This window comes from Acanthopagrus latus, chromosome 8 (assembly GCF_904848185.1).
Source record: "Acanthopagrus latus isolate v.2019 chromosome 8, fAcaLat1.1, whole genome shotgun sequence".
NCBI classification, from domain to species: domain Eukaryota; kingdom Metazoa; phylum Chordata; class Actinopteri; order Spariformes; family Sparidae; genus Acanthopagrus; species Acanthopagrus latus.
In genome coordinates, this window is record NC_051046.1 from 19139054 (window position 1) to 19162755 (window position 23702).

Sequence of the window (23702 nt, forward strand, 5' to 3'; positions counted from 1 at the left end):
TTTTATATACAGATTTTCACTTTAGGAAAACAAAAATAAGTATAAAGGCTTCATACCAGACAGATAAGTCATTTTAATACATCACACTGAAAACAAACAGCAGATCTCTGAACAACCCAAGAAAATATGGATTGCTGTGAATCCCAGAAACACGCCTTTCTCAGGAGTAGTCCAAAATGAACTCATAGAAACTGCATCCAAATGTAATACTACACACACAGATGATGATTTAAAAACTCTGACTAACAGGCTGCGTGGTCCATAAACTGATAGTTCTTATAATGACCCACTCTTTCTGATTGGCAGTGACGACTATTCTCACGCACTCGATGTCGAAGCCGATCTTGTGGTCCACGTTGGTAACTTCAATGCTGCCACCTTTAAACTCTCCTAACGTGATGTAGGATGAACACTGCCTCCCCTGCTTAGTGTCCACAGACTTCTGGCCTACTTCCAGTGCTCCATGGTGAAGAATGTCATTTTGTCTGTCCTCTGTGCCTGTCACTATTTTAATTCTGCTGATTTTAGTTGATTTATTAAAGATAATGACAAAGAAATCTCCGGTGCATGGAGGCTTCCCCCAGAAATATTCATCAACGATACTGCTGTAAGCCTTTGTGGCGTCATAGTTCTCAAAGACATTAATGTTCGTGTAAAGGCTGGCAGGAGGGTTGTCAGGAATGTCTATGGAGTCTTCCTCGAAGTCGTCGTCCTTCAGCTTGTTCTCCGCTCCTTTGTATGAAGAGTAGTAGCCCATGTGCTGGAACAGCGAGGGCTTGAAGCGGATCACGTCTTTCTGGGCCAGCAGGCCCCTGAAGTGGATGAGGAGCCAGTCGCAGGGCATTTCCTGGTAGAACATGAGGAGGAAATGAGCCAGACGCGGCAGGTCTTTGGAGTGGTACAGCTTCCCGATGTAGCCCAGCTTGGAGAACTCCAGCATCACCCAGTAGGAACCTTCTCTGGAGGTGATCACCTTCTTCAGCGCCGTCAGGAAGTTCCTGGAGCAGCGCACATCGTCCTCTAACATCATGTAGAAGTGAGAGAGGTTTGTGCAGAAGTTTAGGAGGAAAGCGTAGTCCACATTCTGCTTAGAGCGGAAACGGACCCGATCCTCCGGGTCGTTATAGTTCCGTTTCAACCCATCCAGAGATGGATAGTAGTCCTCTGGAGTGTGGATCACAAGGAGACGTCCTGCTATGATGTGGTGAGCAAACTTCCTGGTGATCTCCTGCACCAGGTTCTCACACCAGACCAGATCAAAGTCTGCAAGGTGGACCACAACCACAATCTCTTTGAGTTCCTCGTAACTGGACTGATCAAAGATGGATTTGATCGTCTCCAGGAGGTAATTCCCCTTTTTCCTCTTCACAGATGACAAACCGATGGTGAGATACTCTGTGAACAGAAATCACTTCAGTCACTTCACGATTAAACAAAATCTTAGAAGGAGATCTACAGTATCGATTGTTTTGTATGCATCTTCAAAGTTAAAAAATTCCATACCAAGAGAAGCTCCTCTCTCCCAAAGAAAACACTACTTTCATGAGCACTCGTGATTAATTCTGTGACTTTATGACATCATACTACATGTGACACACATTTGCATAGTTTATGCCTAGCAGCTACTTACAGCACGTGAAGCTATTCTAGTACAAACCCAAAATAAAATAATGAACCTGAAAATGAGCACATTATGTGTCCTTTAAAATATTTCTTGCTGTTGTGTGATTGAATATTTTTGCAAAAGTTATCTCACCTTGGTATAAATACTTACTTTTACGTGGCAAAGGAATTCCTGCAAGGTAGCGGTACGTCACGTTAATAGTCCCGGAGAAATTAGACAGATCTCTGAATGTGTGGACGTATCTTTCAGAGTTCGCAGGATGCATCAGAGTCTCTCCCAGCTGTCTTTTTTCAGCCTCCTAAAAAAAAAGAAAATCACAAAAACAAGAACAGTGAGTAAAAGCAAAATGCTACGATCAGTAACTGTTGTTTTGCCTCTTGCAGGTGAGCAAACGTACCAGCACATATCCATCATCCATATAGAGGTTGAAAAAGAGCAGGAAGGTGATGAGGAAGCCGAGGAAGGGGAACACGGATCGTTTCCTGAAACACCTCATCTTGTCCACGGACTTCCACATTAGCCTCAGGATCATGCCTCTCGCTGCAGGACGTCAGAGATAAAACAGAAAAGAAAAGTGAATAAATAAATCAGTCAATTTATTCTTTGTGGACATTTTGGTAATGACATGAATATCAATGATAAGATGACGGCTTGGAATGACAAAGAGCTCATCACCTAAATCATGACTCAGGATTGATTCACTAATCAGAGAAGAACTGATATTTTACTGAAACAGAGTGTGATAAAAGAAGCGATGAAAGTATCATAGTGCTGCTAATGACTCAATTAGTCAATTTGGAGAAACAAATTAACACATTTGATGACTACTAAGACTCATTATTTATATAATTCTATAACGTTGAACCACTATAAAAATTCAGTGCTTTCTAGATTCTTGAAGAAGAATTTGCAACTTTCCTTGTTTTGTATATAGATGCTCTGGGTAAAGGTTGGCTTGGGTGGGAGAAAGCTGGTTTAACATGCAACAAAGTTCAAACAAAGTTCAAAGTTGGATTTGAACTGAGGACTGTGTGGTGCAGTCAGTGTACGCCTTAACCAGTTTTCCACCAGAACATTCAAAATGTCATCTTGGCTTGGGGGCTCCGGGAAATTTTTTCTATTTTCTGAGATTTTAGAGGCAAATGTTTAACTGAATGAAAAAAAGGACAAATTGATCAGCAGCAGCAATACAATTTTCTGGAAGAATTCAGGACCTGATATTGAGATACACTGGGACACATCGAGAATCGTGCATTAAAATAAAATCATTTACAGTTGAATGGTAAAAAAAATCAAATAGTGAGGCCTCTACCAGCCATTGGCTTTCCCTGTCTGTTGTATGACATCAGTATGTATCAGAGCTTATTTTTATTTTTGCTGGAAACATCAGGGTGATCAGCGTGTTGAGAGCGGACCAACACAAAGCTGTGGTCTGTAAAACAAAAACAATGAGCTAAAAGGTGCTAAAACAGAGCTGAGAGAAGATGCAATGTCAGATGATACTTCAATGATACTTCCTCTCACTTTACACACTCACACAATCCATTGTTGATGGCAAAACACTGATACTAGTATGGCTTTTATTATAATACTCATCACTCACAGCCCTTAAGTATCATTCACAACGCAAGACTGACGGATATTCATCTTTAATTGGGTTATGATGAGGTGCTCAGAGGGACAGATGTGACCAACAGCACTGACACAGAGATACAGAAGGCTGATTTCAAGGTTTATTATCGGATTATGCAAAATGGATCTAATAATGGATCATCTCGGCCGTTAATCTAACCGCACCCGAGGGGAAACGTCAGTCATCTGTTCAGTTTGTATGCAGCAGTCAAACGAGCCGGATGATGTTTCAAAACTTGGTAAACACCAGCGACATCTCTGGATAGAAAACAAATGCCTCCAGCCCCTTCGGATGTTTACTCATAGTGCTGACAGCCTTTAAAGTAAAAAGAATTACCCTGGTCACTATCTGTCCTATCTGGCACCACATCTTAAAAAGCATCGATCCCGTGACGCCCTCCCCAATTTTGATGTTGCATAACGTGAAAACACCAGCCTTCGGTTTGAGAAGCCACGAACTCCCTGGTGACGGCGACAATTTCGGCAGAGGCCCGCGCATCTGCCGCTGGACCCGACAACTCAACAAACAACTCATTAGTCATTGTGTTATTCATTGCTCGAGTTCCATTTAGCAGAAAAAAGAATTTCCCGTCTGCCTGAGAAGTGAGACATTTTGCGTTTCTGTTACAAAAGAGCTGCACAGTGGCACCTGAGAGATGCAGCGGCAAGAGTAAGTGGAAACACAGTGACAGCTGTGAGTCAATATTATGAAAGTCCTCACAAAAAGCCTCTCCACACACACACACACACACACACACACACACACACACACACACACACACACACACACACACACACACACAGACTCACACACGGTGCATTATGTGAGATAGCAGCCTACAAAATCAGATATTGAGAAGATGCAAGAATACCTAACAAGGCGAAATAATGGCCACATGCTTTCTCTGCGAGTGCAAATACTGCTAAGAAATTAGATTTTTGTTTGCCTCTCTGACTAAATCTACACAACAAACAAGTCTCCCATAGGTCACATACATTTATATGGAAATGAAGGTACGTCTATGAATAAATAAGCACCGTTTGTTGCGTCTGTTTGCTTTTGTTTACAAAGCTGCTCTGCCAAGTTGTGTGTGTGTGTTTTTTTTTATTTTTTTTTTTTTTTTTTTAACCTCTGCAAATTATCAGCACGGTTGCCCAGCGAGCTCATTTCTACAACTGAAGTCATTTTAGATCAGAGCCAGTAAAATAATAACAGGTAGAGGGGAATACCAATAGGTTTCGGCAAAAAAAAAAAAAATGTTATGCGTCCCACTGGAGGGTTTTATCTTCACTAGTGCACATTAACGACAGTCTCTCCAGAACAGAAAATGAGAGGAGATTTGTCCCGTTCACTAATCTTTTCTTTTAAAAATGTAAATTCCACAGAGAAAGGGGGAAATTACAGCAGTACTTAGTATTGGTACGAGCCCAGCTCTCCTGGTTTACAGGTAAATCTTCTTGAAGAAAACTCAAGTCTCTAAAGTTGGGCTGAATTGTGATTCACACAAGCTTCAACAATAGCCTGAGGAGAAATTATGTTTATGGGTACAGGTTAAACTGTCCTACGGCACTGTAGTACTGCAGTCATTCACTGACTGAAGTAGGGGTTATTACTTACTTCAATTGCACATTAAGGCTGCAGCTGAAAAGGTCTCAGATTTTTTTCTCCTTCCACGTCGCTGATGTTTCTTTCGACTCTCCCCACCATACCTGACCCATAGTTTCTGGTTTTAAAAGCTTGCTTATGTTGGTCACGTAGAAGCATCGGCTAGTTGAAAGTTCCCTTCAGTATGTTTAACTTCAGTATTGGAAAGCTTAAAATGTTCCCCTGATCATGGTGCTAGATGGAAAGGTAGAGAAATGAATAGAAATCCAACCATAAGTTGTTCAGTGTGGGCCAGAGTGTTGGACAAAGCGAGGGACGCCGATGTCCCTAGAGATGCTCTGCTAAGATTTATTCATCTACACACCACAACCAAAAGAAGAAGGATTTAGGGAAATCTGAGAAGTATTCCTCTTCACACAAATGTCCCTGGATGGATGATGCCCACAGCCCGATCACTTGTCCTACCAATCATGTTTGGTTAGATGCCCTCATGATGCAACAGCACAATGGTCGTTTTCTGCTTAACTCGTCTCTATAAATGCACTTAAAACTAAACACAGGAAAATCTACTCACCGCTATCAGCAACTTGTGTTCTGCTGTTCTCTGTGATAAAATGTACAATTAGTCTGGATACTGGGAGTCTCCAGAAGCTCCTTCAGAGCCACAAAGGAGATGTATAACTCTTCTCACTAGATCTCATGATGAGTAAACTGATCTCCATGTGTTATATTCATGGAGTGCCTCTTTAAAGGCCTCTGCATTAGACATAATCCAGGGTATTACAGGGTGATCCAATATCGACATTTTCAGTCCATTAAGATATAAACCTCACATCGAGGAAAGCTGCCTCGATGTGAGGGCAACAAGATGCAGAAGAGACAGAAACAACATCAGACGTGTTAGAAATGTCTTTTGCTGCTGTGATTCATGGATCTATTCCAACATCCCTGTCAGTGTGTATTAAAGATATTCTTAAATGAAGACCGACAGCTACAAAATTCAGATTTTAACAGTAATTTTGAAAATTGACGTGCTGAAACCTCACTGAAAGTGAAAAGAGACAAGCTTGTAGCTGAAGGCTTTCAGAGTCAATAACTACACACTGTGAAAGTCTGATTGTGGAAAATGAATGAGTAATGCATAAATTCAAGAACTTCCATTGAGGTGCCCTTCGGCACAGCGCCTTAATCTCCATTTGCGTCAGTAATAGCAGAAGAATTCTCCACCAGTAAGGAGACTATGGTGGTTGAACTGGGAGGCTCCCAAGTGGGAATGTGTGTAACCGTTCAGAATGATCTGCTCTCTCAGCAAAAACCCTCACTGGATAAATTAAGACATAAAAAAGATGGATGGGAGACTTGTTGCTGCAGAGACAAAGTGTCATGAGACTCCACGGTGATGTATCTCTCTGACAGCTGGCTCACATCTTTGACGCAATAAACGCAGAAGAATTTAACTAGCTAATGAATTACCTCTGGGTTGACCATGTGTTGATTTTGCTCTGTAAAGAAGGAAGAGATGTTCGTCAATCTGAGTGCAAGACCCATGGTTTTAAATACTTGAGTATGGTGAGTATGCACCAAAATATATATATATATATATATATATATATATATATATATATATATATATATATATATATATATATATATATATATATATTATCAGCACCAACTTGATCTAAACTGACGTACAGTATAATAATCTAGTTTGTGTTCTGGTGAAAAGCCAAATTCAAATTAAAACGTGACCTGTAGTTTGCTTATTGCATAAAATGTTTTCTGTAACTGTGTTAAAACCACTTCTCTCACAATGTAAGCTGTGCGTCATGTGATGATGTTATTACACAGACAGACTGAAAGTTGGCCTCAATGCCTGGTGCCCCTTTTGGGGGTTAATGGTGCGTTCCATTGCAAGCCGGAGTATAGAGCAAATTCTCTGATGGGCACAGATCAACACTACATGTTTCACAAACAACACTATATGAAGTAAACTCTGTGTGCCGCCACACTGCTGTGATGTCATCTGTGTTTATGTCGAGGAGGTCCAGCTTTATATATCTTGCCCAAATTTCCGACACGGAATTCCGACTTGGACGGCTGTTCCGTTGCACTTTTCCGCGTCAGAGGTAATTTGTACCCAGGTTCCGAGTATAATGAAACGCACCATTAGTGCTACTGCTGTTGCCGCGCCCCCTAACATCCCCATAAGATCCCTACACTGCCCCTATTGTTCATGTATGTATTGCATCTTGCATAGCATCAAAAGAATAAATAAATAAATAATGTGTATATATATATATATATATATATATATATATATATATATATATATATATATATATATATACACACACATACATAAATAGTGCAGGTGAGAGTATCAATCAATCAATCATGGGATCAGTTCACTGATTTTGTGTCTTTTCATGGAATTAATGACAATAAGAAAATATTATAATATTACCACGTGTTGTTTATTATTTAAGGCAAATGTGTCACTTTATTTGTGCTTTTATGAACTCATATGAATTTAATTTGTATTCCTTTTTTTCACACTTAAATCACATTTCTAAACGCCTCGCTGGTGTTTCATCTTTTAATTCTGTACAGACACTGTTGAACTGAAAGCTCTTGTCTCAGTGTATCACCCTGTATGAATAAAAGCAGAAGTTTGAAGGGGAACTGAACTCATCCATTTTGAGTGATGTTCCTTTAGATTTCTTGAGAGTTCAAAGTCCACTGCAACTTGAACAAAAATATGATAATGCCTCTGCAGTAAGATGCTTTCAGTTCTTTTTCAGAGTCGTGAGATGTGCTAGGGAATCTCTGCCAAGGGCTTTTAATGGCTTTTTTTTTAAAATCCCCTCTAGTTTATGAAGTTCACACAGTCTTGTGGAACTCGATGAATATAATTTAATATACAATGCGCGTCTTAGACACTATATCCAGCTATTATTCTCCATCTCCATCCTGCCTCAGCGGGCCTCGGGCAGAGAGCTAATGTGGGTCAAAGCACTGACTGCTGAGGAGAGCCCATCCTCATCACAGTCGCCACCACTGGGACTGTGAAAGCCTTTCATGTTCGTCTTTGACCTGAAAGGTAAATACACTCCAGATGCAATTTACATGTACTGCAGGCCTGCTCCTCATGCGGTGCCACACTTCACAGGGAGAGAATTATGTCTGCTTCGGGCTAAAGCCTCCTTTAATCACGAGTATTGTGCTGCTGCAATTTGTAGGCAACTGGGATTATTGATTACAGTGGTCTGATTATTTCACAACACTGATGATGATGATGATGATGATAATGATGATATGAAAATATTTTCTGGGACTAAAGCAGCAGTAGATGAATGTATTTTAGTTCACGGAAAACAAAGAGCCTGACTGATACATTGACCTGGCTGACAGTATTATTTTTGTACCGATTGCATATTCATAATAATTTTATATAAGTATTAAGTTCGATCAAGGACGTGTCTGCTGTGTGACCTCCTACACAACACTGTAAAAGCGAGATGGCAGTGAGCAGTGTTCAACTGATGGCTTTCACATTCAACTGAAAGCATCAAACTGTCTATTGAGTATTTTACTCAATGTTTTAGGTACGTAGTGTTTGCAGGGATGCTGGCAAGCTCATGATTAAAGGTGATTTTTGAGTCTTCCCAACTTCTCAAGCGCTGGGTCTCCCAACTCGTCAAAAACTGATGTTTTGGGATATTGTGGGACGAGTCAGCCACCATCCCAAAGTGCAAGTTTTTGATTAATTGGGAAACCCAGAGCATCGTTATCTGATGAGTTGGGAACGAGACTTTTCCTTCAAGCAGTCAGCAGGTCAAAGAAATAGCTCCTTACCAAGCTGAATGCGTTACTAATGTACAGCGGAGATAAACAGCATGTAGAGTCATAATATCTTCAAGAATAACTTCATTATTTCAACCAAACCGAAGTTGGTCATCGTTGGAACAGTGGGAAGATAAACCAGGGTGGTTTGGGTGCATTTTATTCTAGTGTTTCAAGATGATCTGCAAGGTAAAATTACTGCTTTTGTCAATGTAGTCTGGTGGCTTTGATGAGAACAATGTGTTGTCCCAAGGCCTCTATCTGCTAAATAATATTAAAGATTACAGCACGCTCATTTACATGCCTTGAATAAGATTTACGGCTTCTATCTTTTTAAGCTAATAATATATTTGACGAGCGTGATCTCTGCTCTTTACCAGGCTTCTTCTCTTTTTTTTCCCATCATGCTCGAAGATGGTGAACAAAACACAAAAAACACAACAAAAAAGCTCTCTTTTGTCTTGTCTGCTGTGAAGCTGACTGTCACAGCCAGCAGATGAACATGATCCACAGGCTATTAGAGCATATACTGTGTACACTGTCGCACAGCTGCAGGGCAACAGTGAAAAGTGACAGTGAAGAGGAAACGCCTCAAACTTGCTCAGGGCAAACCGAAGTTGGGCTTTACTGAATAAGAGCCTTGCAGTTCAGTTGACTTTTGACTTTTTATTGAAATTCGTATCTGGGTCATTTTTTTCAGTTCAGTTATTTTGCAGTCAGATGTTTTGCTGAGTTCTTCATGGCTCATTTTTTATGCATTTCAGTGTTTTATGCGTGTGGCTGACTGAAGTACAAAGTGCAAAAATGAAAAGAAAAACATAATAAGGGACAGATTTTCTAAGCTGTCCAGATTTTTTTCATATGGTGAATAATTGAATACAAATTTGGTAAAGTGATGGTGTTCAAGTGGTCTCTAGTTAGTTTTAATTTTTAAAAGCACTTCAGACATTCTTAATGACTATGGCTCTAGGGAGGGCAGTGTCAGATGGTCACACACTGTGTTTCATACTAGTTATCTAAAAAACTATAACTACAGTGTGAAAACATCCATAGTGTCCAAAAGCTGAATCTATACTGACTTATTAAACTTACTCACCTCGAAAGGTTTTAACTTATTTGGTTGAACATCTTTTGGATTGATTGCCATGAAATTTGGGACAGATGCTGCTCTCAGGACGTTCAGCCCATTCATACCCATGAAAGGTGCTCAGTGGTTCATGGATAAGAAAATACTCAAATATCCTGTGTTGTGCAGCCCATAGAGCATTCACACTAGAGACTTCCCCCAACCTGAGCTGGCTGATTTCCAGTTTAGCGATCAGCTATCCTTTATCGGAACAAATTGCTCCAGTTATGACAGTGAAATGAGTCAAGCCTTTTTGGACCATGGAGCTTTGTGCAGGCATGTCCGCCATCTTGGACAGCTACAGCAACACCACTTGGACAAACTACATGCAGATCTGTGATGGAAACCGAATTTGTTAAGTTAGCTTATGAATCAAATTACATTTGCTAAATGGTATTTCAGACACCAGTGTGCGGTGGCCTGTTGTAGCATAGCTGTTTATCCTTTGTGTTGTGTGTGTTTGGCGACATTGTTCTGTTAATTTCCATGTCAATAATGTGAATTGAACTGAAAAGGTTAAGCATGCTCATCTCAGCATTTAGGGTTAAGGGTTGTATTTTATACAGTATTGAACTGAATCTTATTTAAAGATGTGCAAAACTTCAGCACTTGATTGGTGTAACACTTTTCACATAAATGTTCATACGTTGATCCGATGCTTTCTGAAGAAATGTTTCAAAAAAAAAAAAAAACCATGTACCTCAACATTTGCATAGTCAGAGTTTGGACAAAAGGCAAATCAGGCCAGCAGTGTGAATGGGCAGTGAGAGATATACTGTTGGACATTTCATTAATTTAGTAGAAAACACACTGAACCTCTTTTTACATACTGAGCAGAAAAGCTTGTGTTTGAAATTCAGCAACAGTCTGCTCACCAACACAGCTCCGCCTTTGGCTCGTTTCCCAACCGTTTCTAAGCTTCCTGTATTATGAATATGTAGGGCTGTTACAGTCACAGCAAATCCATATGCAACGCAGAATAATAATGAAGAGAAAATGCTTTCGAAAATGCAATTAATCTCTTAGAAAATGGCTACTCAGGGCCTCTAATGAGATGCCATTTTAATAAGCCTGTGTGTGTTCAACAACAAAGCCATTTGGTAAACAACATTGTTCATTTGCCTGTTGACATCCAAGCAGTGTACAAACCCACATGGACTCTGCTGAGCAGGGATGTGTGTGTGTGTGTGTGCCATTTCATCTGAATGATGCTTTTAAGATATGTCGAATTTTGCAGAACTGACCATGAAAAATATTAACACCTTTCAAGGATACATCCCTTCTGTAACCTTGTGTCTTTATTTTCAGTGGAGTCAGCTCTACACTGTTGTCCAGACGTCACTCAATAAATAAGGAGATGAAGCTGAACAGACTTCATGGCAGGATTTACCAAACACTGTCCAAATAACATGTTTTAGTGATATGAAACAAAATTAAATGTGGACCTGACATTTAATTCTTGACCTGAACAGCAGTTCAGACAAAAAACAACTTAAGCCACTAGCCTTTTTATAAAACCTTTCGTTACATAGTAAGAGGTGGTAGTCACTGTGTTCAAATATTCAAGTGTGGCAGGCGTTCAGGCTAATTCAACACAGTTACACAGAAATGAACACGGCTCTGCCTCTGACGCTGCATCCAGATCTGCCTTATACATTCATGGTTTTGATTTCCTTTCCGATATACAACTGCATGTCATTACTCAAGGAGGACCCAAGATAAAACTGAACAAACAACCCAACCGCCTGAACACTTGTTAGCTGAGTAGATTTCTGCTAAACCACAGAAACTGAACAGTTTCTTTATGTTATAACTTTGGTCGTATTTTTTTATTTATCTCTCGTCACAACGCTGTGCTTATGCTGGTTTCTGCACACCAAAAAAACCACTTGGCTAGGTTCAGTAAACCATCATGATTTGTTTGAAATACCTGTCGTTTATATATAGTTTGTTTATTCAGTCACAGAAACAAAGAGAGTTTGTTGAGGCATAAAAAATACATCTTAAGATCTTTCTTGATTAAGATTTCATTCCCCAAAGTAAAGAGTGCACCTTTAAGTAACCTGATATCACTGTAATGATGTTGTTGTTGTTCCTGGAACATCACAGTTAATGTTGCCTGGGGACCATCACTGAAACCGGCATATCACATTTAATATCATAGCCTAGGGACTTGGGGAAGAAGACTGGAAAAACACATGTATTGGACAAGTTATTATTCAAAATACCCATTAAACATTATACAAGGGACCATTAAACCCAAAACATGAACCTCAACAAGAACCTTTTGTTTCCCTCAAACTAAACAGTGACATTAAACTGAAAGGAAAATGGACAGTGTAATTACAAAATGTTCCAAATGAGATACCAAACCCAGTTTCCTGAGTGAGAGTTCTGTTCTGAACCCACTCTGCAACAATGACTGCACCAATACAGAGATATCAGATACGCCACTGTGGCCTGTCTGTTAATTGGATAAAACATGCGCAGTCATGGGTTAATTTTTAAAACTTTGGTTTTGGAACAACCTTTGCAACAAGGGTGGGATGCTACATCGACTTCAATCCCGTCTCTGCTGAGAGAGACGCATCAGCTCTGCATGCCGACAACCAAACACGCAACGTGGGTGCATGAGTATTTGGCACAAGTGTCGCAGTCGAGCCTGTTCTCATTCATTTTTAATCGGGTTTGCCCCTCTTGTCCAACAGCAGGAAGAGGGTAACTGCTGGAGCCTGGAGTCTGAGAAACTAGCTGGCCCCCTCCACCTTGATGAATAAGTAAACACATCGAACGCGGCAGAGATGCAGTCGGTAAAACTCCCAGCAGGAAGCAAAAAGATTTGCTTTCTTCTGGAAGAAATGCTATTTACTCACTGATGATTCCACAGCTCGCTCCCTCTGAACTCTATCAACATTTTCCACTGAGTCTGGATCCATGCATCATCTTTAATTCTGGCCTGGAGATTGCATTCCAGCACCTCAATCAAACTCGCAGCAACCCTTAATAAAATATATATATAAAAAATCTTGCCTCAGCCTTGATATCTGGCTGTTAACACTGTGTTTTTTTTTTTTCTTCATGAAAATGTTTTGTTTAAAGACAGAGGAGCAGTGTATCAGCGATACTGCCAAAGCTGGAACAAATATAACATATTATTTATTTTACATGAGATTTCCGTGTTAACGTTTAGTCTGTGCTTTTGGATCGTTATGTCGTCAAGGGTAGAGCAGGGTGACAAAGCTGATGAGCTGAGAGTGAGTTTATTCCCACCAATATAAGATATAATGTTAGCAGTTAATGTTTCTGCAAACAACAGACGCGTTTAACGATACAGTTTAACGATGTCAACCAAGTTGTCATACGCAAACACAAAATACAGTTGAGGCTGATGGTAAAATAAAAAATGTCAATGTCATGGTCGCACTAGACTTGACGAAACTAGCGCAACTTATGAAGTGGTAAGATTTAAGCGCCAACACCATGTGGTTATGGTCAGGAAAAGATCCTGTTTTGGCTTTAAATACCTGTTTTTGGTCACACAGCTGGAAATGTCGTGCCGCCTCATTAAAAGCACGCGTTATTGTCATCACAAACACGGCCGCAGGTGTCCCGACTCCATTTCAACAATATCTATTTTTTTGTCGCCACAAGCACGGCTATTCTTTGCCCCGAGGTCTCCTTAAGCTTGTCTGGTGGTATCCTGCTTACAGATATTGAAACGTCTGGGACTCCAGTCAAACTCCACCACCATCCCCTCCAGCTCCTGATATGAACATCAGGTCACAAAGATGCAGTGTGAACTTGATATGACACGTTAGGTAGAAAATGTCTGGTTGACCTGATGAAAATCACTTGGCAAGTTTTTGGAATTTGCTTTAGCTGTATAATCTATTACAGCCAATATCAAATGTGCATGGAACAAGTTTCTTCCTTCCTATGAGTTAGTGCAGTGCAGACTTTCTTGCAAATCAACCTTCACCTGAACACTGACAAAATGAAGTGCCGACTTGACGTTGGTGAAATCAGTGAATGGAAATCAGCGAAAAGAGTAAGAAAACTGTATCATGTGCAAATAGAGGAGGAATAGAAAAGTGATCTGTAGTTAGCGAGTTACAAAAACATCAGCCCGTTAACAGATGAAAGGAGCTTTTACCGTCTCATTAACGCTGTTAATATAAGATGGAAGAAAGTGGCAGTAAAAAGGAAGAAAAAAACAGAGTTAATTGAAGTTGTGAGTCTCTCAGTGACAGCAGTGATTTCTTTTGTTGCTGGGGGAAGACAAGGAATCGCAGCGGGGAGGCAGTGATGCAACTTTCACTTCAAACACTTGATATCAGGCAAAGGCGGCGATCAAAACAAGACTCGACAGCCCACACGACAAAAAACCTTCAGCTGTAGGGGTCTGATTTGTATAAGTAAGTGGAAAATGGCATCGTACTGGCAGGAAACAGCATGAAGTTTTGAAAGCACGAGTTTTCAGCACAATTTACAGCCACAATCGTCGACAGCCATGTCGGCTCCTCCGTCAAAACTGCGGTAAAGAGCCTTCAAAGGGTCAGGGTTGATCCAGTGGGATGTAGCTGTGAATGGGAAGGAGAGCAGAATGAACTCACAGCTTGTTTGTTTTGCTTCCAGGTTTATGAGTGCTTAACGTAATAATCTGCAACATTTTCCAACTTAGTTTTTCGAGCTCCCACAAGTGATTTATGTAACCAAGCATTGATTCAATCTGCGGCTCGTGGAGATTTTCCATTTGCTGTTCTAAACATCAGAATAACTTTTCTGGGAAAATGGTGCAGAGAGGTGGGGACCTTTCATGGAGGACAATAACCACTACAGATAAAGAGCACCACCAAACCTGACAGTTCACGTGATGAAAAAGATGATCCACGGTCATCAGTGTCTGAATGCTGACCATATAATGACACTCTCAGAGCTTTGTTTTACTACTTACTGTTCATCAAACCAGCAGATATCGGTGTGTGTGGCTCTGCAGAATGTCTACCTGTAACTTCTTTATGTATGCTGGATTGACTCACATCCTGTTCTTGAAATGTGGCTCGGCTAAGATTTATGTTAACATGCAGTTTTCAGGCCGAGATGACCCCGGCTATTCTCCCCCAATTAATTTGGTTCTTTGAGAGCAGTTTGAGGATAGATACTGCACATTATATTACCAGTAAATGTGGTGGGACTACTAGCTTTTTTAGGCAAAACATGACTTTTACATCATATTGTACCCATAGTGCTGCTAGAGTGCCGCTCCTCCACATTTTTTTCTGTGAGGAAGTGAGGAAATGAAGTGCTCACAGTCTGCATAATCTAGTTGAAGTTCCATCTCAACAGATGCCAGTAGTCTTTAAGAATAATTTTTTTCCCCTCAGTTTATGTTGTTAAATAGTAACCATAACATTACTGTATACGTGCACGTGTCACACGTGCCTGTGCACGTGTCACACGTGCCTGTGCACGCAGGGACGCATGTCTTTGGTGTGCCCCAGTATTTAAACAATTAGCACGACACCCCGGACTGACTCGGTGGATAAGAGCTTTGGTGTGATACCAGGTTGCAGGATTTGATGAAGCCTGTCTTTGGCGTCCAAATCTTTAAGACACATGATATCTTATGACATTTCTCACAGAGCAGCTTAGGACCTCTTTTTTTTGGGATTGATGATCAAGATTTCACAAGGCTTCTCACATGACTTTTTCAATTTTGACTCTCAGAAAACAGAGAAGAAGGGGGATTGTGGTATTCCCTTCAGAGCAACCAGTAAGCTCTCAACTTTCCTGCTGGTGAGCAAAGTACTGTCTGTTGAGCGGAGCTTAGTTTTGGCTCGCCTGGAAGCAATTGCAGGCTGTTCACAAACTTCCTCCCGTTACAGATCTTTCTCTTGATCCGACTTCTATACCACATGTAAAATCTGCTGTTTGAACAACAGCCTCAGAATCAGCAAAAGTTTGGCGGGTTGGTAACACTCAGTTGGCTTTTGCCAGCTAATCAGTGGGAAGCTCTGGGTGCAGGCAACATGGAAAGACGTTTGACAAGTTACCCTTTAAGATGTTTTCCAAGACAGTGGTTTGGTGGATTTGATTCATCCTGTTGTCAGTAGCTGATACATGCTCAACAGCATTGATCATCATTAAGATTAAATATTCATAGTTTATCTGGAATGTGTTTACAGCAGTGGTGTGAAGTTACTGGAAGCAGAGGTTGTCAGCGTCTGTTTCACACCACCGCGGGCTACAACACATTTCCCACTCATTATTTTTACATCATTATATCATATATCAAAGAAATCATTTACAAGAAGTTTGATTTGTTTCATCTGTTGCGAACAACCCTGCACAACAACAGTGCTGCTTCCAAACCTGAAGCAAAACAAGGAGAATTTAGACAGGAGGGGAAAAGTTTGAAGATAATCAATCAACACTGACTCCAGCATTGCTGAATCCCTCAGAAACACTCTGATATATGTGCTTTGATCGTTCATCAGCAGGCACAACATGGCTGACAATATTTTAAAACTGAGTGATACAGAGGGGGCTTTCAGCAGAGAAGTGGAGAAAAAGAAATCTGTGCTGCTTCAAAGTTAGAGCAGAAATATATATATTTTTTATTCATTTATTTTTTTTTACATTAAACAAGTATTCAAAGCTTAAAATGTTCCTTTTTGAATGATGCAGGAAGTGGCTTGACTGTCACAGGATTTGACTCTGTGTGTCACTGTGTCTATTCAAGGCACGGGTTTAAACCCTCAGTCTCATCATTATGTAGCGTTCAGGAACAGCAATGGGGCACGATGACTAACACGGTCGGCTTTTTCTGTCCAGATGTGTGACGTCAAATCCAAGCTGAAGGGTGGGAAAGTGGCTGATTTGGGCGAGGAGCGGTGGACAGGAGGTGGGTGGTGTTGTGTCGGTGAGGGGGACATTTTGTGAAAAATGGTCACCTTGGAAACGTTAATAGCCTCAGATAACGACGACAACAGTTTCTGATTTGTGCATCTTTAGCCTTTAGACATTTAGCCTTGCTCAGAGGCACATCAGAACATTTCAATGCTGACGAGTGTCAGACAGGGAGAGGACGAGCTGTTTCTCTCCGCTGTTTCGGCTCCATTAAGTTTTACCGGCGCTGGTCTCACTTGGCGTGCTCTGACAGACACTAAAAGGTGGTTTATATGTCAGAGCTCACCGTATGTGAGTGTAAGCCAGCAGTGGAAGAGGCACTCAAATCTTCCTTTTAGGAAGGATGTCCTGCACCGGTTTTGTTAGAGTGTCAAAAATAAATACACGCTGTATGTAGATTTTAATCATGTCAGAAAATTTTAAACAAAGAAGACAAGAAAAAAACAAAACAAAACGAGACGACGAAGGAGACAAGAAGGACTGAAAATGGGAGGGATATAGAAAACAAAAGAGAAACCAATTGTGTGTTTTGCTTATCTCATATCAAATCAGACAGTGTGAATGTAAATGTAAACTTAACAAATTAAAAGTGAAAGTCTCCCTAAATACTCACCATTACTCTAAACTGCATTCAGAGGCAGCATTCGAGTATTAAAATCTGAGCAGGTATACATTATCTTGCAGCTCAATGTTACGATTCAAATCTTCTCCTGATGGCCGCTGACCCATTCAGTTCAGCAGGTGTTGGCTCTCTGTGTTAGGTTCAGGGACTGGAGCTTTTATCAGTATATCACATTTCCACTGCTGCAGAGGGAGTCCTTATTCCAGTAACAGTAAATCTGATCTCTTGGGTCCAACTCATACCCGGACCTGCAGCCATGTGAGACTGTCAGATTGGAGAGTGTTTGTTTTTTTTTTTTACATCTCTCTACATGAGATACATCACTGTGTAACTAAGTGCATTCACTGAAATACTGTACTCAGGGTTCTCCCCAGAAATTTTTAGCGTAGCGGCACACCGTCATCTGGGGGGGTGGGGGGGAATGGTTGCAATCATCGGAACGGGGGTCGGACAGGCGGATGGACGCTCGGTCGTCACCCGCTACAAAGCAGCTAACATTGAAAATTAGTATAGTGGCGGTGAGCTAGCAGTATAGCGGCACTACGCCACCGTTCCATTGTCTGGGGAGAACCCTGTATACTTAAGTACAATTTTGAAGTATCCTGTCTGTACTTTTCATTTTCAGCTACATTATACTTCTATTCCACTTCATGTTTGAGGCAAATCTTGTACTTTTTACTCCACTAAATTTATTTGATAACTTTAGTCACTGGTTACTCTGCTGATTTCATGCTGCATCAGAGCAAAAGTAGCACATTTTTAATTCAGCAGTAATCAGATAGAGATATATAATAATTTTGCTTGTACTTTTGATACTTAAATCTATTGCCAGAAAATGACTTTTTGTACTGAAGTCCATTTAATCTGAGATACCTTAAGATTGATTGAATATAACTCCAATCTAATTTTGATTACCGACATACAAGTATTTTTTTGACCTCTCTGATCACATTCATATTTTACAGGAATTCAATTTCTTTATTCCAAGAGGAGGGGTTAAAACCAGCTGTTTCTTCTGTCTTGAAGACTTACCCGGCAAAATGCTGATTGTGAATAATTAATCAGTTAAGCCAATGAGGTTAATCTAAGAACACTAGCAGTTTGGAGAACGGTTGAGGGAATACATATATACATATATATACATATATATATACATATATATACATACATACATATACATACATACATATATATATATATATATATATATATATATACACATATATACATACACACACATATATATATATATATATATATATATATATACACATATATAGAGACACACACATATATATATATATATATATATATATATATATATACATATATATATATATATATATATATATATATATATATATATATATATATATATATATATATATATATATATATATATATATATATATATATATATATATATTTTAGGTGGGACTCATTTCAGGTGGCTAAAAATATGTCTTGCTGGTACAGCCTCAGCAGTACAAAGCCCTGCTTCCTGACAGTGCTGCACACTGCAGGTAACACACTGACTAAGGACCTCATACAACCCCACATCAAAAGACCCAAACTATCCCTTTAACTCCACCACCTCCACCTCCACCTCTTGATAAAAGGCAGGTCTTCACCAAGTCATGAGAATCTACGACAAGCGCATATTTCACAGAAACACTGACTGCCAACATTTCATTCTGACTCGACTCTGCTGCTACTTTGAGGCCGACAGTAATCCGGTGAACACGCGTGTTTCCCGTTGGTTCTGCCAAAGGACTGACACGCTGCAGATCTACCTGGGTGGAAATTTGTTTGGGAGACCAGTTATGGAGGCACTCTGACTCATTAATCATTCATTGGGCGGAGGAGCGTCTGCTGAGAGCTGATTCTTGGCATTTAGACGAGAGGGAGACTACAGTAAACACATTTTCTGAGTGCTGCTCTGTGGTCCACATATAATCAATTCTCCTGTTATTGCGTTTCGCTTGCTGTGGGGCAATAGGGCGAAGGGATATGATATCACCCAGCACTTGCCAATAATAAAATTCTATCAGCAAGAAAGCACCGGGGGGTTACTGGGAAGTGTCAAGCTAGTCTGAACCACATTTTCAATAACAAACAGCCCTCCTGTGAGAAGTCAACAATGCCCCAAGGTGAGACGCATGCTATTTGTCACTCTGGACGCATGACACTGTGCGAGGCATAAATGCAGAATAGGTGCTATCTGCCCGTGGGGGGTGGGGGCTGAGATTTCACATCTAAAATGAAAACTGCCTGAGACAGAAATACAGAAGTCATTAAGTATTCTCAAAGCCCACCACTTTCTCTCAGCTCTGCAGAAACTGGGGAAATCCGTGTTGAAGCAGACAGCAGCGAAAAACCGGGCGCAGTCTAATCGCCACTAGTTTGGGAGTTACATATATGGGAAACAGAGGGATTTTACTGTCGAGATGCAATGGAAAACGGGGGGAGAAGATGTTGGTCTCCATGGCGACGAGTGTGGTGGAAACATCAGCGGTTGCTCAGTGGCAGAGCGGCATTGAGACACCCAGAATCTTTGTGGCTCTGAAACGATACTGCTCGCTGTAAAATCATCCCACAGCTCAGCGCCGCAGAGAGGAGAGCAGGAGGAGGAGGAGGAGGAGGAGGAGGAGGAGGAGGAGGAGGAGGAGGAGAGGGAGAGGTGTCGGAGCGCACACAGCTCTGATCTGAGGCTCAATCAGCCGCTTAAAAATGTTCCCAATTTTTTTTTTTTCTAACACGACTTGATGATGATTCAGAGATATGATAATAAGCCACAGATTCACACTACCGCTGAACGTGTCCCCGTTCCCCCTTCTAAGTGTTGGAGAAAGAGATGGATTAAGATGGTGTGACAATATTAGGAGAAGAAGCATGTCAGCTACAGGTGACACATAGATGATGATGATGACAATGTAGAACAGCACGGCCTCAAACTCGATGCTATAAAAGAGGGTTTAAAGGGTGAGTTAAGCCAGTGACGAGAATGTAATCGTTATCTACTCAAATCTTCATTGTAGCTGCAAAGCTAAAAGTATGAGCAAACACCACATCTGAAGTGGGTGCAGAAGCTAGACTGCACGTTAGTAGATCTAGTTAGTAAATCTCTTTTCAAATCAATTCAGGATTTTAGGCTGTCAGAGACCTGGATTGTGCCAGACGAGCTGTATTGAGGCAGCTATAACTTTCGCCCAGGTTTTAGGTTGAGGACAGTGTAATGCGGAATGAACGCGCTCCTTGGACAGTCCCATTTCCTGAGTTGGTAAGTCATTCATCCGACTTTGGTGTGCTCATGTCGGAATGTGGGAGAAACATAGACGCCAAAAACAAGTTGTTTTGCATTGTATCGTTTGGAGCGTTTAAACAACACGTTGACTGCTGTACAGTATTTGAGTGACATGGAAGCACAAAGGAAATGATACAATGACTATGCAATAGATAATTTTGACAAAAGTTCCTTACCATCAACCCATTGTTTATTTTTATTTGCCATGTTTCGGCGTCATGCGATGTCAACTCGGGAACCCGTCTACCAAAATGTTCTCGGAGGTGCTTCTCAGAAGTTGCTCTTCACAAGAATTTTCCCAGGAGGAAAAACTGTTGCTGCGATAATTCCGACAGCACAACAATGCGCAGTTATTCCACTGTCACTGCTTTCAAACCAGCTCAGGGAATGTGACAGGTAAGGAGATTTACTTCAGACATGAATAACTTATTATGCTGCGGTGAGCACAAATCAAAGACAGACTGAAAAACATTAATGCAAGGTGGATGGCAGCTGTAGTGAAACACATGGGCCAGCTTTTATAACCTCGGGGCCCAGATGAGGTTCCATGCAGCTCAGAGAACGTGACTCTACTGTTTTGCCAGTATGTGAGGATAAATGATTACAGCTGGGATAACTTCCTCAAGTTCCAAAATCCCGTCCACCGTGCAGTACGCTGGTGTTTGATAAAACTAAACCAACACCGCGTCTGATTCACAGTGGTATCTTATATTTTGCCCACAACATGCAGTCTGTACTGTAGAGTTCATTCTCATTTCACTGTGTTACTCATCCATCTTTCACTTGACATACGCTCAATTTGGTTATCGCCGGCTCGGGGAAAATTTGGCTGCAAGTGAAAGTGTGAAGGCATTTCTTACTCTCTGGACGCTTCCTGACATCGCTGTCGGCTCATATTGATAGAAGATTATTTTATTACACCCAAGCAGAGACGTGAACAGTGATCCAGAAAAACCACACAGGAGCAGAGATTTGGAGGCAAGCCCGAAAAACCCATGTTGTGAATGTAGCGTAGAGAGTGCGGAGAAACAAAACCTTCATTACTCAGGTGCCTGCCAAGAGTGTACCGGGGAAGCTGCTACTATAAGATGAACATAATAGAATGCTAATAAATCCTCTGGAGATCACTCCGAGTTCAAAATGATGTTTCCCAGAATACTCATCAATCAGACAAGCGAGAGGCTGGCTCGCTCTTGGAAGACGTCCTGGTTCAGCAAAGCTTCGCTTCGTATTCAACCCACACATGTTTTTCTCTAATGTCTCGGTTTGATGTAAATAGTCACATTTGAAGGCTGCTGCGACAGTTCTTTAACCACTTCACTGTTGCTCAACCTAGCACAAGCTCTGTCCCGTTCTGTTTTGTCTGGTTGTGTCTGGTTGTGTCTGAGAAGTTTTGGTTTGCATATTCATTGCGAGTGCCCAACATTGATAATGAGTCACGTACTTGCCGTTTAAGAGCAACATCATGTGGAACAGTTTCTGAGTGCAACACCACCATCGCAAACAAAATCCCAGGTCTGCAACAATTTGTCAGATGTAATGTCGGTGCTTAACACGAGCAAAACTCATTACGTCATTACAATGTTATGTGTTGACAGCTTGTATCTTGAAAATACGCATCTAACGATGTGATCCTACCCGGGATTCTTGTGCCGATACTCCGCCTCGCCTCTCTGTCTGTGCGTAAGTTACAAAGGCGAAATGGGGGGACAGTTTCATCCCGCCTCTGATCTGCCACTGGAGGTAGTAACTGAGCAGCTACAGGGGCGAGAGGATGTCTGTGTGAAAGGGCAAGCCGGCAGCGTGGGACAGGAGTGCGGCGGTCTGATGGTGTCCAGAGTGCATCAACTAAACAGATCTTTCACTCATAAATAATAAGCAAAGTGGCCCACACTAAGCAACGTCAAAAGACCAAACAACAGTAATGTGGTTGTAGGTGTCTTCAGGAATAATAGTGAAGGTGTTATTGAAGGTAAATGAGTTACATAATGTTGCTTTAGTGTAAGTTTTAGCCATTCTAGCAACCATGGATATAGAAAGAGAAGGAAATGATAATATAATGATAACACTTTGGTTTTTGATTGAAACAACTATTGGATGGATTGCCATGACATTTGGTACACATATTGTATCAAATCACTGTTTTGCTATAGTTTCGCCTTGTTATCATTTATCTTATTTTCAATAGCTGCCTGTTCTGTCCTCTTTTAGACCCCTTGTTTTTGGTTTGAGGAGTATCTTTTTCGGTGCAGTTGACTTTTTGTAAGCATGTCAAACGCAAAAAAAAAAGACCACTTACTAGCCTTGTCTGTTGTGATGCAGAGTCTTTCAGTTTACATTTCCAGAGTTTAAAGCTGCAGTATGTTATTTGTTTTTTTGTTTTATTAAAACAAGTGTTAAATAGCTCTATATTCCAACAGTATTTACTGTTACAGAGTGTTTGGTCAATACTCATGTCTCTCGCCCCCTACTTATCAAGAAAATTTCTGGCACCCCTGCCCACTTAAGTCCAATCAGGACAGTCTGTCTGGTTGTGAACACATGGAGAGAGGGATCCTCCTGTTTGCTGCGATGTCTGGCGATAAATGCTTCGTGTTCATGTGGTGACACTGAGCGGAGGGAGGGGATTGCTGACTGTAAAGGACAGGCAGGAAGTTAGCTTGTATGATGACAGCTTTAATGGCAGTTCAAACAATGAGCTTTCATGCTAGGTTCTTTTTTTTTTTACGTTTGACTTGATGAAACCATAATGTCTCATTGCATAATATATTTTTCTGTCTCTGTGTAGAAATACTGTCAGAGTCCATGTACCAGAGAGTTTGAGACTGTCATCATGAGGACCTTCACATCATAACGACATGAAAATCATGAGTAAACACTCACTGGAGAAAATCATTCTATTAAATTAGACTATATGATCAAAATGTGCCTTTACATATTACAAAACGTCACATGAAGTCTTTGAGCTATTTATGGAAACTGACCAAAATGAATTGGATTACATTGTATTGGACGTAATTCAATTTAAACTGG

General features: G+C 40.8%; 1 protein-coding gene across 5 annotated transcripts in view; it reads right to left on the bottom strand.

The window, feature by feature from the left end:
- The window catches only part of LOC119024189 (alpha-1,3-mannosyl-glycoprotein 4-beta-N-acetylglucosaminyltransferase C-like), a 51846-nt gene continuing 28144 nt past the window's right edge, over positions 1-23702 (bottom strand). For all 5 annotated transcript variants that reach the window (XM_037106713.1, XM_037106715.1, XM_037106717.1 and 2 more), the window contains 3 exons: positions 2022-2164; positions 1775-1922; positions 1-1395 (listed from right to left, as the gene is read on the bottom strand). In XM_037106713.1, the coding sequence (XP_036962608.1) occupies positions 230-1395; positions 1775-1922; positions 2022-2156 (1449 nt within the window). In that variant the 5' untranslated portion in view covers positions 2157-2164 and the 3' untranslated portion in view covers positions 1-229. The remainder of the gene's footprint in view (positions 1396-1774; positions 1923-2021; positions 2165-23702) is intronic.